The sequence below is a fragment of the Akanthomyces muscarius genome, chromosome 5, assembly GCF_028009165.1.
Source record: "Akanthomyces muscarius strain Ve6 chromosome 5, whole genome shotgun sequence".
Classification (NCBI taxonomy): domain Eukaryota; kingdom Fungi; phylum Ascomycota; class Sordariomycetes; order Hypocreales; family Cordycipitaceae; genus Akanthomyces; species Akanthomyces muscarius.
In genome coordinates this window covers 1,271,959-1,289,697 of record NC_079245.1, presented here as the reverse complement: position 1 = coordinate 1,289,697, position 17,739 = coordinate 1,271,959, and the positions used below count along the sequence as shown (strand labels likewise).

The 17,739-nt window shown below is 57.6% G+C and overlaps 7 protein-coding genes across 8 annotated transcripts; 3 read left to right on the top strand and 4 right to left on the bottom strand.

The window, feature by feature from the left end:
• Positions 1-127: 127 nt before the first annotated feature.
• On the top strand, positions 128-1,506 carry LMH87_009710 (uncharacterized protein; the record flags this gene model as incomplete). Its single annotated transcript, XM_056196755.1, has 2 exons — positions 128-1,003; positions 1,099-1,506. The coding sequence occupies 2 exons, from the start codon at positions 128-130 to the stop codon at positions 1,504-1,506; spliced, it is 1,284 nt and encodes a 427-aa protein (XP_056053871.1).
• Positions 1,507-4,171: 2,665 nt separating this feature from the next.
• Positions 4,172-5,979, top strand: LMH87_009709 (uncharacterized protein; the record flags this gene model as incomplete). The annotated part of the gene is made up of 2 exons (XM_056196754.1): positions 4,172-5,865; positions 5,952-5,979. 2 exons carry the CDS (start codon positions 4,172-4,174, stop codon positions 5,977-5,979), a joined length of 1,722 nt encoding a protein of 573 aa, XP_056053870.1.
• A 351-nt stretch (positions 5,980-6,330) lies between these two features.
• Positions 6,331-8,376, bottom strand: LMH87_009708 (uncharacterized protein; the record flags this gene model as incomplete). The annotated part of the gene is made up of 2 exons (XM_056196753.1): positions 6,331-6,879; positions 6,955-8,376. The coding sequence occupies 2 exons, from the start codon at positions 8,374-8,376 to the stop codon at positions 6,331-6,333; spliced, it is 1,971 nt and encodes a 656-aa protein (XP_056053869.1).
• A 588-nt stretch (positions 8,377-8,964) lies between these two features.
• On the bottom strand, positions 8,965-10,719 carry LMH87_009707 (uncharacterized protein; the record flags this gene model as incomplete). 2 transcript variants are annotated; one of them, XM_056196752.1, is made up of 4 exons in its annotated part: positions 8,965-9,054; positions 9,238-9,417; positions 9,730-9,867; positions 10,066-10,719. In XM_056196752.1, the coding sequence occupies 4 exons, from the start codon at positions 10,717-10,719 to the stop codon at positions 8,965-8,967; spliced, it is 1,062 nt and encodes a 353-aa protein (XP_056053868.1). The 2 variants fall into 2 exon arrangements, with proteins under 2 accessions (XP_056053868.1, XP_056053867.1); XM_056196751.1 differs by having other exon boundaries at positions 9,622-10,719.
• Positions 10,720-11,651: 932 nt separating this feature from the next.
• LMH87_009706 (uncharacterized protein) lies at positions 11,652-12,422 on the bottom strand (the record flags this gene model as incomplete). Its single annotated transcript, XM_056196750.1, has 2 exons — positions 11,652-11,726; positions 11,784-12,422. 2 exons carry the CDS (start codon positions 12,420-12,422, stop codon positions 11,652-11,654), a joined length of 714 nt encoding a protein of 237 aa, XP_056053866.1.
• A 1,354-nt stretch (positions 12,423-13,776) lies between these two features.
• On the bottom strand, positions 13,777-15,028 carry LMH87_009705 (uncharacterized protein; the record flags this gene model as incomplete). Its single annotated transcript, XM_056196749.1, has 4 exons — positions 13,777-14,631; positions 14,691-14,833; positions 14,889-14,911; positions 14,970-15,028. 4 exons carry the CDS (start codon positions 15,026-15,028, stop codon positions 13,777-13,779), a joined length of 1,080 nt encoding a protein of 359 aa, XP_056053865.1.
• A 1,161-nt stretch (positions 15,029-16,189) lies between these two features.
• LMH87_009704 (uncharacterized protein) lies at positions 16,190-17,527 on the top strand (the record flags this gene model as incomplete). The annotated part of the gene is made up of 3 exons (XM_056196748.1): positions 16,190-16,210; positions 16,277-16,781; positions 16,842-17,527. The coding sequence occupies 3 exons, from the start codon at positions 16,190-16,192 to the stop codon at positions 17,525-17,527; spliced, it is 1,212 nt and encodes a 403-aa protein (XP_056053864.1).
• Positions 17,528-17,739: the final 212 nt, after the last annotated feature.

Here is a 17,739-nt window from a genome sequence, read left to right as displayed (position 1 = left end):
CCTGCAGTGCCACGGCAGACCCGGAACCTCCTCTGTCGCCCTGTGCACGCGCGCGACGTCCCGCCCTGCCTCCGAGCCTACCGAGCGGCTTCCCCCCTTCTCCCTCGACAACACAAACCTGCCAACCATGTCCGACGACGGTCCGCTGCTCATCCGGCCTGTGCCTCGGCGGCCCTTCACCCTCAGCCGGCAGAGCGCGACGCCCACCACCGACGACGAGCCCTCGACACCCGACGCCGCCGCCGCCGCCTCCTCCGCCTCCGGCCCCGCGACCGCCGCGATCGGCACCACATCCTCCCCCGGCCTCATGCACAACCACCTCACCGCCGCCCTGGCCGCCTGGAGCCGGAGCGGCGACGCCTCGGAGCAGGCGTCGCCCGCCATCAGCCGCCCGGCCTCCATCATGAACCTCACCTCATCCACCCTCTACGGCATCTACTCCCCGACAGCCGGCGGCGGCCGCGATCGCGACGACGTCGAGGACTCGCCCTGGGGCATGGGCGCGCAGACGCCCATCCGCCGTCCCGACATTGACGAGCCGACGTTTGCGCTCATGCGCGAGCGTTCGCACCTCGACCGCCGCCGCCGCCGGTCCTCGTACAAGGGCGCCGACCTGCCCCGCGTCCCCGCGCCGCACCTGAGCAGCGCCCAGGTCGCGGCGCGCACGGCCGTGCTCTTCATACTCGGCCTGGGGTACGGCGCGCTCGTCACGCGTCTGCACGACCAGGACCAGGGCGTCGCGACAGCCGAGGGCCTGGTGGAGCCCGGCTTCAACTCGACGTATCTCGGCGCCTGGGGCGTCGCCGGCGTGGTGCTCGGCTCGCTGCTGCCCTGGTTCGATGGTGTCTGGGAAGAGCGGTTCGGCGCGTCTGACGAGGAGGAAGAGGAGGACTGCGCCGTGGCAGACGGCGAAAACGCACCCAGCAAGGCGGTTGACACGGGATTGGACTCGGCGCTGGTTATGCGCGCCATTGGCGCTTTCGTGGGCATTGTTTTTGCCATTGTAAGTCACTCGTGGCCATTGTGCTGCTTCTTTTTTTTTTTTTTTTTTTTTTTTTGCCGGTGGATTCCTTTTCTGTTTCTAACACACTCTATTAGAGGAAACTCGCCTGGGACTCGACCTTTCAAATTTCGGCCACGTTGGCCCTCGCCAACCCGCTGCTCTGGTGGCTCATTGACCGGTCCAAGCCCGGGCTCCTGCTGTCCGCGGGCGTGGGCCTGGTGGGCTCTCTCCTGCTCCTCGGCATAAGCCCCGACATGATGCCGACGCCGTCTCTGCAGATACTGCGCAACGCTGCCGCTGCCGCTGCCGCCGCCGCTGCCAACGGCAACACCACCGCGACGGCGGCACCCGGCGCGCTCGTCGCCCACAACCAGACCATCGAGACCGGCGTGTGGATGCTGAGCGTGCTGTTTTGCAGCTGCCTCTGCTTTGGCAACATTGGGCGACGCCTGTTTCTGGGACGCTCTGCAGCGGGCAGGGGCCGTTGGGGCGGCGTGCGATGAATGATGGCACGTGGTGCTGTTGCTGTGTTTACCATCTTTACTTTTTGTTTACGGTTTAAATTGGTTGGAACATCTCTTCTTGGTACGGAAACGGCGGCGGCGGCAGTCATGATTGATTTTGGACAACGGCATGGCAGATACCCTGGACAAGTGCTTTATACGGTTCGCAGCAGAGGGGTTTGCTTGGGACCCAGCGATGTTTCTTCCCTCGTTTAGTGTCGTAGTTTTCTGGTAGTAATTCGCTCAGCGGCATGAGCGTTTATGAATCAACCGCATCGGCCGACTTGTCGAGACCAGTCAGGGCAGCGAGTGAGGGGGCTCTTGCGTGATTCGTGCGCCGCTGCAGTGAGGTCTAGGCCGATCCACGCATGCGGCTCAAATCCTTGAGAGGGGTGACGGAAAAAGTGCCTGGTCTGCAAAAATGCAAGCTAGCTACAAGTTTAGTAAGATTGTTCACGAGGGAGTCGCCATACCAGCTGTACGGCAAGGGAGGGTGCAGGATGCAATGATGGAGCAAGGACTGCTTGCCCGCCGCATGGTAGTGGCAGACGGAGGGTCAGGCTTCTATGATGAGGCCGACTGTTCCAAAACATTACTCGTCGCATTTCTTGACAGCATAAGCAACGACTAGACAGAATTGTGCAATGCATGTGACGCCAACGATCAGTGCCGGCACACGTGTGTGTGTATAGATGGTTTTTGAACTACTCAGCATGTAGTACGCACACACCCGGCAGCCTGGTAACTTACACAAGGCGCGGGCGGGCAAAGATGCACGACCCGCCTGCATGACATCATAGACCAGCGCAATTCCAAACTCGGCGCGGGCCTTTGGCCGTGGCGAATGACGATTCAGACGACGGTTTGGGGGGAGGGGGAAGGGCGACAAAGTCAAATGATGAGTAAATGAGGAAATACCTGACCGGGTGCCGGCGCATTGGGGCGTAGCGCAAGTAGGGGACCGAGGGTTTGGTGACGGTGACATGCTTCCAGTGGCAGTTGGTTTTGGGTATCTACTACGTGTCGAGGTAGGTACGGATACAGGTACCTTGTTAGGTACTGTGTCTCCCTGTGACTTGACCCCTGCACTTTTTTTTAGCGGCTATCAGTACGACTCTGCATCTCGGTAGATATCCTACCTAGGTAGGTAGAATGGAATCAAAGCAAACGGCCACGTTCAAGGCTCGACAAGTTCATAAGCACAGGGGCCGAGACCCTGAGCCCCCCCCCTAAGCAAGTCCGAAGGTGGTCGGCCGGCCCGGTCAAAACTAGCAATAAACAACCTAGTGATGATGAGGCAGCAGCAGCTATAGAGGCGGCGGGGGAAAGGGAGCGAGCGAGTGAACGGCCAGAGACACGACTGAAATGGAAAGGAAAAATAGGGACATCAAACCAAAAGCGCATCATACATCCCAGCGCTAGTCAAGCCACTTTGCTTGAACCGACGACGGCGCGCAAAAAAAAAAAAAAAAAGAAGAAAAAAAAACCGAATTCTTGCAACGGGCGAGTAGTTGGTTATGCTTTGCGTGCGCAAGCCCGTCTCGTCTGTTTGTCTGCATGCGCCACGAACAATCTCTCTTTTTGATTCAGCTGCCGACTTTGCCAAAATCACCGATCCTCCATGTCATCGTTTGACCAACCTTTTTCCTCTGATCAGCAGCCCATCCCCAGAATAACCAAAACAACCGCCACGCCGCGCAGTCGCAAAGCCGCCTGGCCGGAACCGTTGGATGCTCGCGCTCCGCTTTCCCATGTTCTGCAAGGGTCTAGTTTGGATTTGCTTGCTAGTCGACGATGTCATGCCCAACAAACACCCGCTTTTTGCATGACCGTGTCTGCGCCCGCTTGGCCGCCGCCTGGCGATCAGCCCGGCGCGCCGCCTCTCCAGTCCCCCTCGCACCCTGGCGTTTCGAACCCTGCGTCGTGTCCCGCGTGCTCTGTGTGCCCACTCTCTCGGTATTCTCGCTTTCAAACCTTTGTTTCTCTTTATTCTTTTTTTTTTGGTCAAAATCTGAAAATTGAAAACATCTGCGCAAACCATCGAGCGTCCTGTCAACCTTTTTTCCCCAGGCCCTGCTCAACCGGCCTTGCCGCCAACTAGTTGCAACCGTTGTTCAACGAGGTCGCGCCAGACTGACTGCCCCCCCAAATCCGCTCCAGCAAAAAGTCTTCGGTCCACTCATTGCCCAGCACAATACATCATGACATTTCGCCCCTTGACACAATCGCTCTCCACCTGCTCCACGGTTCAGTAAACGCCCTTGCCGATTGCCCTTTGTTTTCTTCTTTTTAATCGCAAAGTCAGATTTCGCCTTTGCCGTCTGCATCCTCTGTATTGAACCCGCTCCATAAGCCCTCATTCTCTGACACTCGGGCCTCGATTACCTACCGGTCCATTCTGCCCTCTGCGCTGGACTCGACCGGGACTCTCTGACATAGCCTTTGGCAACTCCACGGCGACTCGTGCGGCGCCAAATAACAAAGTATTCTTCGGGAGAGCTCTCCACGTTTCCGTATTGGCTCGCAGAAAGCAGCGGCTGGTTTCCTGGTGTCCCATTTAATGTCGTCCGATGCCTTGCGGCATGTTGCCACCCCGAGACTCGACGATCCTCAACTCCATGATGCAGTTCCTCCAATGGCCGACTTGACTCCTGCAACCCCAGACATGCCTCGGAAGCTCGACCAGTTTCCCTTTCCGCAAGACTCACCATCTGTCGAACAAATGTCTACCGGCGGCGACGACAACGTCCCAGAGGCCAAGTCGACACCCCGCTCAGCCGGCGGCTTCCTCTTACAAGACGTCATCCACCTCTTTCACTGCCACTTGTGCGACAAGCTCTTCACGGAACCCGTCACGCTTCCTTGCGGTAGAAGCATATGCAAGAAATGCATGCCGCAGGCTCACATACGAAGTCGCATATCATATCCCGCCATGGACGACAGATTAGAGGGCTTCCGCTGCCCGTTCAAGTCTTGCGCCAAGGAGCACACGCTGGGCGATTGCGGCATCGACGTCACCCTCAACAAGCTGGCCGAGCACATCCGTAGCGAGATCAACCTGCACGGGCCGACCATCGTCAACCAGCCAGCCAACACCATAGCCGCTCAATTACACAACTCTGCCTCGACGCAGCCCGAATCAGCGTCCGCGGACCGGGACCAGCCCAATGACACCAAGTCAGAATATAACCATCAACCTTTACAGCAGACAGAATCCGAAAGTGGGCCGGCCGCCACCAGAGACCACGAGGACAGCGCCGAACAAGAGCAGTCTTCATTTACACAAACCCAACAGCTCACCCGCTCAGAGCTCGACTGCCAAGTGTGCTACGCCCTATTCCACGACCCATTGACCACGGGCTGCGGCCACACCTTTTGCCGCTCGTGCCTGCATCGCATCCTCGACCACTCGCGATACTGCCCCCTCTGCCGTCGCCGGCTGTCCATCAGCCCGCTGCTCAACCGCGTATCCTGCCCGTCCAACGCCTGCCTGACCAAGATCATCGAGACCTTTTGGACCGACGAGCTCGCCGCGCGGCGGAGCGCCATCGAGGCCGAGGAGGCCGCGCGCCTGCGAGACCTCGAGACGCCCCTCTTCGTCTGCACCCTGGCCTTTCCGCAGATGCCGACCTTTCTGCACGTCTTTGAGCCGCGGTACCGGCTGCTCGTGCGGCGCGCGCTCGAGGGCGACAAGACCTTTGGCATGGTGCTGGGGCGGCGCCCGCGCCACGCCGGCGACGCCTGCTTCCACGAGCTCGGCACCCTGCTGCGCATCGAGAACGCGCAGTTCTTCCCCGACGGCCGCTGCCTCATCGAGACGGTCGGCCTCTCGCGCTTCCGCGTCCTGCGCCACGGCTCGCTCGACGGCTACGCCGTCTCCTCGGTCGAGCGCATCGACGACATCAGCCTCGAGGAGGAAGAAGCCACCGAGGCCGCCGAGATGGCCGCCGCCGTCGCCGCCGACGCCGCCCCCTTCCCGCCCCCCGACGCCGCCGCCGGCGACACGAGCTCGCTCCGCTGCGCGTCCAGCGCCAACAGCACGTCGACGGCGACGACGACGACGCCGCCGGCCCCCATCACCGTGCCGAGCCTGGAGACGATGACGACGCGGGACCTCATGCAGCTGGCGACCGACTTTGTCGGCCGCATGCGCGACCAGAGCGTCCCGTGGATGACGGACCGCATGCTCGCCATCTACGGCGAGTGCCCCGTGCAGGACCCCGCCGTCTTCCCCTGGTGGCTCGGCAGCGTCCTGCCCGTCCGCGACGCCGAGAAGCTGCGCCTGCTCGGGTCGGCGAGCGTCCGCGCGAGGCTCAAGATTTGCTGCAAGTGGATCATCGAGTGGGAGACCAAGACTTGGTATGCTGCTGCTTCTTCCTGAAAAAAAAAGAAAAAAAAGAACCAAGGAAAGTTGACTTTTTCTCTCTCTCTCTCTCTCTCTCTAGGTCTCTCAATACGTGCTCGATCCTGTGAGGGCCGTCCCCTCTCGCGCAGGATCAGAAGAAGCACGCAAAAACACAGATTATACACCAGCCACACAACACAGATTTTATACAGCGAGCGTTTTTCTTTTTCTTTTTTCTTCTTGGGTTTATATTTGTTTGTATATATACACACACCTTATCCGGTAACTATATAACAATCTCGAGAGTTTTCATAATTAGCGCCTTTCCGTGAAAAAGAATATGCAGATGTTCCATGTGCACTTTATGATAAATTTCCTGTCCTCTTTCCCCTCCACAAGTTTCTCTGTTCCAGTGTCCCCGTTCTGCCTACCATTATATCGTTTAATGAAACGAGCTCCCGAGGGTCTTTTCTGTACTGCTACCACACGTCTGCGGCGCCACTGGTGCTCTGCGCTGCGCTTGGGTCGCCCCACGCCGGCGCCGGCGCCGTCGACGCCGGTATGGAATCCCACGAGCCGGGCACGGACATGCCGGGCCCGACATTGGTGCTGTCCGCCTGCGCCGCCTCCCATGAATCTCCCCTGCCGCCGCTGCCGCTCGGTACTGCGTTCCACGAATCTCCACCGCCAGTGTTGGCATTGCTGTTGTTATTCTCCCAAGTATCGCCAGCACTAGCATTGTTATTGTTGTCGGTGGTGGGCCACGCATCGGTCGTGTTGCCGCCGCTGTTGTTGCTCTCCCAGCTGTCGTTGCTGTTATTGTTGCCGCTCGTCGCCCCGTCGCCCCAGGCGCTGGCATCCTGTGCAGGAGGAGCAGGCGGCGCACTGTCCCATGCCGGCGCGTTGGCGTCGTTGTCCGGTGCCACTGCGGCGGATTTGGCCGGGCTGCTGCGGTGGCTGTTGTTGCGCAGCTCCGTGGCCGTCTTGCTGGGCGTGTAGTACGGGCTCGTCGTCTTTTTCTCATCAATCTGTTTCAATCAGCTTTGTCAGTTCTTCTTGTGCTTCCACCAAGCCCCCCAACTGTGGGAAGGGAGACAACATACATTGCTTGTCGGCAGGACATTGTTCCCACCGGCCTTGTCGTCTGCCTGGCTTACGCTTGGCGCCGCCGGCGCCACAGGACTCGTCCTGCTGAACGCGCCTTTCGTGTACTGTCCTCCATGGCCCTGTTGTTGCTGGAACATGGGATTCACCACAAACGGTGGGAACCCCGACTGCTGCTGCTGCCCAAACGGCCCTCCATTGCCATTACTCCACTCCTCCGCCACCGGCACACCATTCTGGTCATATCCCGACACGTTCTGAAAGCCGTAGTAGTACGGGTTCTGCATCGGATGCGGCATGCCCACCGGCAGCGGCCGTCCCGCCGCCTCCCGCCGGGGGTACAGCGACTGCGACTGCGGGTTGTGGTTGCCGTACACGGGGCCGTAGTAGACGCGCATGATGTTGGCGGCGGCGTCGTAAAAGGCATTCGGCGGCGGGTCGTCGGGCGTCTCGACGACGTCCTCGGTCTGCACGACCTGAGCGCGGATCGGCGCGATGAGGTTGGGGCGGCGCGCGTGAGGGCCAGGAAAGGCAGAGGGGTATGAGTCGGATGGGGATGACTTAGAAGCGGGAGCGGATGTCTTTTCGTTTTCGCTAATCTTGGCCGCCTTCTCTTCCTTCTTGTTCTTTTCGGCAGCTGCTGCTTTCTTCTTCTCGGCTTTGGTCATGGCAGGCTTCGTTTCCTTTTCCTCGTCGGTTGTCTCTTTGCCCGATTCGGAGGCTTCGTCGTCAGCATCCGAGGTTCCCTTCTTCTTGCCCTTATCCTTTTCCTTTTTACTTGACTGGTGATTTTCTTGTTGCTTCTTATTTGACTTTTTGGGTTCCTTTTGCTTTGGCTGTTCGTCTTCAGAAGCACTGTCCGTGGCGGCACTATCATCCGATTCACATTCTTTCGATTTGCTGGCCTTTTCCTTGCCTTTCTTCTTGCGTCTCCTGACACATCGTGAGCACTTGCAGGTAGGGTGAGGCTCCCCGTCGCTCTCGCTCTCATCGCTGGACGCCTGGCCCCTTTTGTCATCATCTTTCGAGGGAGCGTCTGAGGAGTCGCCGTCAGACGAGCTCTCCGCCAGCGTGGCCGAGCTGTCGGATTCATCATTCTTGAGATGCTTCATGGCCGACTTTTTGGCGCTCTTCTTGCCCTCCTCAAAACGGACCTTTTTGACCACGGCCTCGACGGCCTTTTCTTCGACTGCAGCTGGGGATGCGGCTCTTCCAGAGCGAGGAAAAATGATTTTGAGCGTATCTTCCTCCTTTTCATCGTCAGTCGTCACTTCGACTCGAATTACATCCCGAGGAGGCGGAGGCGGCGCGGGTTTTGGTTTGGGTGGCTTGGGTTTGCGGGCACGGCGAGCAGCTGGCAACGGGCCGCCAATGACCCATTCGCAAAACAGCATCGGGCCAGAGTTCTTCTTTAGAGCCATTGAATCCAGATTCCGAGCAAAAGAAATTCCACAATGGAGCTTGAAAGACTTGATTCAAGGAAAGAGAGGCCAGCAGAAGGTGGAAGAGGGGAATAAGTCCTCGAATGCATGGGACATGTGTGTAGCACTGCCAGTAACTGGCTCTGCGTTCGTCGATTTTGGCTTGCCAGCTGGCAGATGCTTTCCCTGCAACCGAGACCGGCGTCGTGAACTGCCTACAAACGGGCTCAACATGACCAGGATCCAACAGCAGCTTTCACATGACACATTTAAAAGAAGACAGCAAGTTTAGCGAGCGCAATTTGTGCTCGACGATGCTTGGTTTAATCAATGCTGCGGTGCCTTAGTCCTACTAGGGCGTTTGCAAAATATTCGGATAGCTCCCAGGCTTCCTCTTCAGTTCTCTAAACTCTCCTTGCAATCATAACTTTTGTCTTCGCGCTTTGGGCCAAGCTCGCATCCCCGATTCCAGACATTATCCACTCCAAGTATCGTCAACCACCAGTCGCGTATTGTCATGAAAGCGAAAAACGACTGAAATTTGCAACTTATTAGCTGTGCGCTCTCCGAAACATGCTATAAACTCACCTAGTCCGGAAGACGAACGGCGTAGAACCAGCCTTCGTCGGTGACATACCAACGGCAGTCACCCATGTGGTCAATAGTAAACCTGTTGCGCTGGGTCCAGTTCCCGTCAACTTCACGAACGTAATAAAAGCGCGACGGGTCATCGTCTGCAGGCTTAAACTCCTGGGGCTCAAAGAGCTTGTTGGCGTGCGCAAACTGCAGCTGCCGCAGCGTCTCCTCCCCCTGGGTGCGCCCCAGACCAGACACGTCGGGTGGATTGCCACTATTACCTACAATGACGGGGATGCCGCCGCCCATGACCTGCTGCGGCGCCGCGTGCATGACGCCGGGCGGAGCTTGGCCGCCGAAGTAGACGGGCTGCTGGCCGGCGCTCATGTGCTGCGGCATCATGGCGGGCTGCTGGGCAATGACGAACCCAGGCTGGCCAACAGGCATGGCGTTATAGGCAGGCTGCTGAAGAAGGCGTTAGCATGTGGTGTAAATACGTAGTGTGCGGGAAGATATGAATGTGGTGTGCATGCTGGCAGGTCAAATCCCCCCACCTCGAGATGTGTTGTCTCGAAGGTCAGCTAGGCTGGACTTTCTCTTGAAGATCAAAGAGCTGATAAATGGTTCATCATTTCCTGCTGCACACCGGATCTTTCGTGGAAGACTTGCATAGTACTGGAAGCCATCGGAGTAGAACGTCTTTGGCACAAGAACGGTGAACGAGGGAGGGCAATAATCTGCTGGAGTGTGAACAAACTGCAAAAAGGGAGGACCGACTTGAGGACCCGACGCGCAGGCCCCGTCAAAGCGAGGCACATAGACGTGAGGGATGGGGCCAAAGGTGGTGTCTGGCACCGGAGGCTGAAAGTTGACGCCGGACGGCGGCGGTCCGGCGTTTTGGTAGTAGGCCATGTCCTTTTTGGTGTCGGCCAGACCAGCAGCACCAGCAGCAGCACCAGCAGCAGCAGTGCCAGTGACCAGAGCAGAGTTGTTGTGATGATGGGGGGCAGGCAAGCGATGGTGCAAGTGTGAAGTAGGAGGGAAGGAGAAAGCAGGAGCAGAAGGAAGCACAAAGTGATGATGGTGATGATGATGAACAGGGGTGTGAAATACCGGGTGGCAGATGTTGTTAAATGCAGCAAAGTGAGGAGCAACGGCGGCTGGGTAAAAGTGCGTGCCAGCTGGCGCGCCGTTTGCAAACAGAGGCACGCCGGGCTGCGGCCAGTATCCTCCGTTTGAAGGCAACTGCTGGTACTGATGCTGGTAATGCGGTGGCTGGTTCAGGCTCACGCGGGGATCGGCGCTGGTATACCATTGCCCAGGTCCAAACTGTCCAGGAGGTGCGCCGACTTGCGGAAAGCTCGTGGGCTGGTTGTCAACAGGAGGAAGTGGTGGTGCTGCCTGTCCCTGGGATTTGCCCGGTGCCTGGGCATGGGCTTTGCCAAGACAAGGACTGGTTGGCGCAGATGTGACCTGCGGAGGAGGAGGGTAATGTTTTCCGCCAGACGACGAGGACGTGGTGCCGTTGGTTTCGAAATGGACCTGCCTGGGCGGCTGACCAGGCGGAAGGGCTTCTTTACCCTTGCGAAGGGTTCTGCTCGGGTCGTCCATGTCCGGCATCGCGTACACGACGCCGACGCCGCGGAGGAAATGAGACTGCCGGTGAGGAGTCGGGTGTTGTAGAGTCGCAAGCAGCTTCGAGACGGAGAGGACGAGGTTGTAGATGCAGGATACAGAGGCGCTGCAGATCGCCAAGAGAATTGGCATAGACCGAAACGGAAAAGGAAATGAAGGGGAAAATACATAAGCAAAACCAACAAAAGGGTCGAGGACGTTGTGGCGGCTTCTACTGGGGCCAGGACAACATGCAAACGCAGCACTGGCTGGTCAGAGGCCGGCGTCGGCTGGCATGGCTGGGGCTGCTGAGAAGTTTCTCAGATGGCATAAAAGAACAAAAGAAAAGGAAGCCGGGGCGTGGAGAGAGTGCTTCTGTTGCTACTGAATAATAAGAAATGCCAATATGACTCGACTTACAAGCTGTTGTAGCTGCCAAGACGTCCCGTCATTGACCCAGACGGACTGCGCTGGCAAATTATCAAGGGGATCTTGGTACTCGGTCCAAGTCCATGGGAAGCATTTGCACATGCTGGGCTAGCAATAACAATGAATAGACGCAAGAGGTTGTTTGCGTTGAGTCCCTCCGGGGTCGATGAAAACATGACCTGACGTTACGTAGCCGAGCAGCCAGGTTCACGGCTCGACGAATGAGCCCTGACCACCGTCATTGCCACCACATTCACGTTCACTTCATCCTCAGACTCGTCCAAACCCAATTGCATGAATAGTATTGACGACCAACGCCGTGGCCCAAATGGTCTAATGCTCGCTGACCCGTGCCAGATTGTTAATGTACATATTTTTTTAAATAAAGCTCAATGGGGAGGAGAGTTATCATCCACGGCCGTCCACATCGCACCAGGCCATCATCGTACTGCTTTTTCGTCCCGTCTCTTTTTCCCTTTCTATCGTGCAAAAAAATGGTATACAAAGCGGCCGCTCAAAGGTGAGCAAAGCCTCCCGCAATAATATAATGTGATTACCCAGAGGAGCCGTAACAGAGTCGGATACTCGATCTCCCGGAAGTAGAATTTTCGGTTTCTTTCTTTTCGTAAAATTGTAGGTTGTGTGTGTTGAGTGTTTTACAGCGTCTCGAGCTCGGTAGAGGCGGTCGAGGGAATGGGCTCAGGGACGGAGAAGAGGGATCGTCGGGCAATCTAGAGAATATCAGCAAATGTTACCAAAAAGGAGGCGAGACAGTAATTGAGGCGTACAGTCCAGGCGGCCGCCACGGAGCCGACAATGCCACCGGAAATCATCATCGGGCGCACGCCGCGGGTGCTCTTGAACAGCATGCCGCTAAACACGCCGGCGGCGATCGAGTTGGCCGCGTCGTGCTGGCCGCGCCAGTACCCAATCAGCGAGTTGAACATGTTGTAGGCGATGGCGACGACGCCGGCCGAGTTGCCGAGAAAGGGCCCGCGGCGGGTGATGGCGTTGAGGGTCGCGTTGAGCCGCAGCTTGGGGGGCTGGCCGGCCGACTTGCGCAGGCCCTCCTGCAGGCCCCAGGCGCCGCCGATGACGAGGCCCGAGACGTACGTCGTGCCGGTGCCGTAGCAGAGGTCGTCGGTGAAGCCGCGCGAGGGGATCACCGACTGCCCGCCGGGCAGGTCCGACAGGGCCGAGTCCTCGAGCGACAGGTACTCGAGCGTGTCCTTGTTGAGGCCCGCGAGCGGGTGCAGCTGTGATGGGTCGGCAAAGGTCGTGCTCTGGAGGAAGGACTCGACGCCCTGGCCCTCGGTCGGATCGTAGGCGGGCGACGATGCGGGAGGTCCGAATGTGGTCGTGGGCTCCTGCTGCTTCTGCTGCTGGGGCTTGTTGCCCGAAGAAAAGGCGTTCCAGAGGGACGACATGATGGGCGGGATATTAAAAGAGTTTATATTACAATGGTGCGTAGGAAAAGAAAAATCGCGCGACAAGGAGACGGAAAAGAAAAAGGGCGTGTCGTCGTCGTCGTCGTCGGTTGTTCGCAGAGCGATTGCGAGATGGATGGCGTGGACGAGAGCGATAAGGATGATGGGAGGCTACAGTAGAAATTTTTGGAAGCGTTCCGACCAGGTCCGCGATTAGCCCCCCTGTCTTGCGCTGGTGAGCCGCCCCTGGGCCGGCGGCGCCAGCGAACTCGCAGTGGATGCACGTGATGTACGAAAAAAATGACCGCAGGTGCAGTTGGGAGATTTGCCAGCAATTGGATACTGGAGCAGCAACGCTCGGATTGAAGCCGCTGAGTCTGCTCGCTACGACCAATTTACATGACCGTATGAGTAGGACGCTCTTTTTACTCGAGACGGCGCGTTGGTAGCGAAGCTGCGCAACTACGTTGCAGGTGCTTCAGATAACGTCAAAAATTTGACTGGAAGATTTACAAACGTGCACTTCGGTTTTCATCTCGCTCCTCCACAAACTTCAAAACCTCACACCAGCCTCCTTCTAAACTAGTCGCAAGACGTGTACATTCGCAAGACTCGTAAAAGTCCATTGTCGGTGGATAATATGTCGAGATCCGCCCACAGTCAAGTGTCCTCGGTAGAAAGGTGACGACAAAATGGCTGATTGGGAAGGCAGATCACATTCTCTCTTGGTGGCCGGGAACGGAAGAAAACCCACAGGGAATCAGGGGGTAGCCCTCAGTCAACCCGCACAGTGTGCGGAGCCTCCGTGAATTATTTAAACACTTGACGGTGTAGAAATAACCCTTACTGATGATGAGAGAAGAAAGGAAGAAAAAAAGTTGAAAATTGCAGCGGGTGGAAGGCTTTTTATTCTGACGGTGGTGGGGCCGCAGAGGCTGGCGCGCTAGTCTGCTTCGGGGGCTCTCTGCCATTGTCGACCGGCTGGAGCTTTACGATGGAGCAAGAGAATTTACCCATGCGCTGTGCGACAGAGATTTCAACTTTGCAGGGATTCAATGTGCAGAGGTTTCATAATTGAGAAGTACTGGTATACAAATAGAGTAATATGTGTCAATTTGATAGAGATTCCCGAACTATACATGTGCTTATGCGGGCAGCGCGCCAGAGATGAGTGCAGCTTCTTCCACCATCCGTCCACCTGTTTTTGAATGCCCAAACGCCATAAAACAATACCTGCCAGTGCCCTTTTTTTTGTCATGATTTTCCCAAATTTCAGATCGCTATTGATATTTCCGTGCATACAATTAAAAAGAAAGATGAAATGATTGATTTAAACAACACCGTCGTGGCGCATTCAGCGGTGATTCGAGTCGTTGCGCTGCAGCAGAGGTCGTTGGTCCCAAGTCTCCGCCTGCTGTCCGCTGTCGTTGCTGATGCTGTGACCATTGGCGTGGGCACTCTCTGCTACGCGCTCTTCTTCGTCTTCGGGCACGTACTGCTCGTCGTCATTCGTCCTATAAATAAAGTACTGAGCAAACACGCCAAAGTCCATAAAGAGTGTCACGAGAGCGCCGGCGAGCCAGCTGAGGTTGACAAGCATGTATCTGCCGTAGATCTGCTCGGCCTCGCCGTGCTTGCAGCGCCTCTCACCGCACTTGGGCTCAAAGGCAAAGATGGACAGCACATAGGTAATGTTACCCAGGCAAGCAAACAGGAAGAAGAGCATGCTCAGGCCGTCCGTCGTCTTGCGGCGGTAGTTGAGAATCAACTGGGGCATGCGGGACGCAATGTACGCCACGGCGCATAGGTACCCAAAGAACTGGCCGACTTTGTTGAAATGGAGCGAGTCGTTGCTGTGTTCCGGCTTGCCCTCCCGCGGGCCCTTGGCACGCTCGCCCAGGAACCAGCCCAGCACACCGGCTGCACAGACCATGAGCACAATCAACGAGTTCCACAGAATAGTTTGAAACACCGTCGGGGCAGGCTGCGGCTCCTTCGACGCTTCCCCAATATGTGGCACAGCCGGTGAGAACCCAGTCCAGTCGGACCCTCTGCGTTCTTGTGGTGCGTCGAGGAGGGCAGTTCGCTCGTTCGGTCGGTGGTTGGGCTTGGGGGCGGGCGCAGGGTCTTTCCAGGTAAATCCGCGGTAGTAAAAGCACTGCAAGAGCAGTACAATATCGGCCAGGGTATAGTAGATGGCGAGGATAATCTGTGTGGTGGATTATGGTGAGCACGTGCGCTTGTAAACCAGGCTATGGCCAGACGTACCATGGTGGGCAAGACGCCCTGCATAACGGCGCCGATAATGTTAAAGACATCGCCGAGCAGCCATACAATGATGAATTGGATCGACAGGGCATCGACATTGCCGCGCTGAAAGTTTTGGATGATCTGGGGAGAGAAGACGACGACTGTGGGAAAGGGTTGTCAGTATCGTAGGATGGGACGGATAGACGGACTGCTTACCCCAGCAAGCAATGGAGATGGATCTAGGCGCATGTCAACATACAATTATATCAAAAGATCTGAGTCTAGACGATTACTTACCCGCAAATGCCAGAGATGGCCTCGACATCGAGGTGAAAGGTCGCGGCCGGGGGTGCCATGACGTCGGATCGGCCGTGCAGAAACGGATCGTGAATGGTGACAGGCGGGCGACGGACGGCGACGACGGCGCAAAGCTTCCTCGTGCGCTACCAACAGACAGGCGCAGTCATGTGAGCCAAGTCGAGCGTCGTGGGGAATTCGAGATGAATGCAAAAAAGACTAGGACGGACGAGTGAATTGAATCATGCCCGAGAAGAAGCAAAGCTGGTAGAGAGGGGGGGGGGGGGGCGAGAAGGAAACTGGCCTGGGCAGGGCGAGATCAAATAGACTGAGCACGTAGATGGGGCGGGCGATCGAAGTTTGAAATTTTCTGCCTCGATTCCGTTTCTGGCGGTGCCGTGCAGGGGGGCGTGCTGCAGTGGTTGTGTCACTCCGAGGCTTGTTTTTAGCGGCACAGGTGGCGCTGAAGGATGCCTCCGACAGCTGCGTGCGACGGCCCTGTCAGGTTGTCACCGCGCTGATGGGTGCAAGACTCGAGGCTGTGGCTTGTCACTGGGTCACACTGGGCTGCCGGGTGGCGCGGGCGCTGAAATCCGCTGCTGGTAGCTGTGTAGACTGTGCAGTCCGTGCCTTAGCACGCTGTCGACGACTGCTGAAAGCGGGGGGGGCGCAGTCGAAATGGAACATTGCCTGGAGCTTGAGCCCAAGAGCTTCAATACCTGGGTACATAGGTAGTGTTTACGACTAACCTTCTCAGTAATTCGATAAATTAACATCTTTGTGCCTGGTTCCTTGGACATGCTATTCTTGTCTCTGCCTTATGTACCTGACTAGATGGAAGCACTTGTGAACTATTGCCTGCACAACTCGTCATGCACTCTGCTTACACATCACCACCACCATCGGCCTCTGTTCACGCTCCCGCTTCCGGGCCCCCCGCGATCGGCTCATCATCAGCCAGTACCTCTCTACCTTGGTGCTCGTCAATTACTCATCCCGCGGGCCCCTCCTAAAAAAAAATGTCCGTTCCCACGATGCAAGTACTTGCACCTCGTCTCGATAATCGAAACTTGCAGAGACGGCCCTTATCTCCATTGCATCATCATCTCCCACGAGCTACTCGGAGCTCCCCACGATAGCTCCCCCCACCAACCCAGGTCACTGCTCCTTGCTATAGACGTACCACCACCACCACCAACCTCCAAAGCTTCTCTTTCATCATGCCGTCACCGCCGGTCAAAGTGATGCTCCCCGTCAACCCCGCCCTCCAGGCCGACGACTCGATGCTGACGCGCAAGTTCGGCCAGGAGGTCATCAACTACTACTCGGGCACCCGCCTCAACCGCTACTCCTTCCTGCGCGCCGACGCCGCCTTCCTGCGCCGCGCCGCCCTCGCCCCCGCCGCGCGCTACGTCGCCCTTAACAACCTCTCGGCCGTCGCCGTTGACAAGTCCCAGCTCGCCACATTTTCCTTTGACGATGTCCAGCCCCTGATTGGCGCCGAGCCGGCCATTGCCCTCGAGGAGAAGACAGCCGTGGCGCAGTTCGACTCGGCTCGGGCCTCGCCGCTGGTTGTCTTCCTCGGCTTGGTGGACGGCGACATTGGCGGCACGGCGGCCACAGACGACAAGGATACGGTCGAGATTGAGTCCACAACACATGGAACGGTCAAGGCGCAGCCGTACTTTGCAGTCGACGTCACGCCGCGAGACTCGTACAAGGAGGCGGCCGAGGCATTCCAAAAGTCGTTTGAGGCACGAGGGTTGTCCATTGAGACGAACCCGCGCGCCATGACTCTCCTCCCCGAGCACGGTATGATACCCGAAGCTTCTCTTCTTGACATCTTTTCCAGCTAACACATCCTCTATTTAGCCTCGATATACGCCCAGGCCCGATCAATGGTTGACTGGAACACCCGCAACCGCTTCTGCGCTGGCTGCGGCAGCCGCAACCTCTCCATCCAGGCCGGCTACAAGCGCGTGTGCCCGCCCGCCGACCTCGCCGGCGGCAGCACCCCGACCCCCCGCGAAGACTGCCCAACGCGCCACGGCGTCTCCAACGTCTGCTTCCCGCGCACCGACCCGACCATGATCGCCGCCGTGGTCTCCGCCGACGGCAAGCGCGTGCTGCTCGGCCGCCAGGCCGCCTGGCCCACGGACTGGTACTCGACGCTCGCGGGCTTCCTCGAGCCCGGCGAGTCCATGGAGGAGACGGTCCGCCGCGAGGTCTGGGAGGAGAGCGGCGTCCGCGTCGGCCGCGTCGTCATCCACTCCACCCAGCCCTGGCCCTACCCCTCCAGCCTCATGATTGGCGCCATCGCCCAGGCCCTCCCCGGCGGCGAGGCCATCACCCTGCACGACCAGGAGCTCGAGAGCGCCCGCTGGTTTCCACTCGAGGAGGTCCGAGTCGCGTTGGCGAGAGGCGGGAGCGCGCTGGGGGGGCCCGCGCCGCCAGAGTACAAAGAGGGCGATTTGCGTGTGCCCCCGCCCCAGGCGATTGCGAACCAGCTCATGACGGCCGTGGTCGAGGGCAAGTTTACGGGTGCCTCCAAGATTTAGTAGGTTTTTGTAGCAGTAGATGTACATGACGAGTCATTTCTTTCATTTAGTTGTATATAGAGGTGTTGAGGGAAAGGGAGATGAGGGGGTTTATTAGAGAGTCGACGACGATACGAAGAAAAGCAATGATGTACAAGTGCAATGCAAGTGGTAGATTGTACGGAAATAGAATAGGATAGATATAATCAAATTTATAAGATCTTGACTTTTCT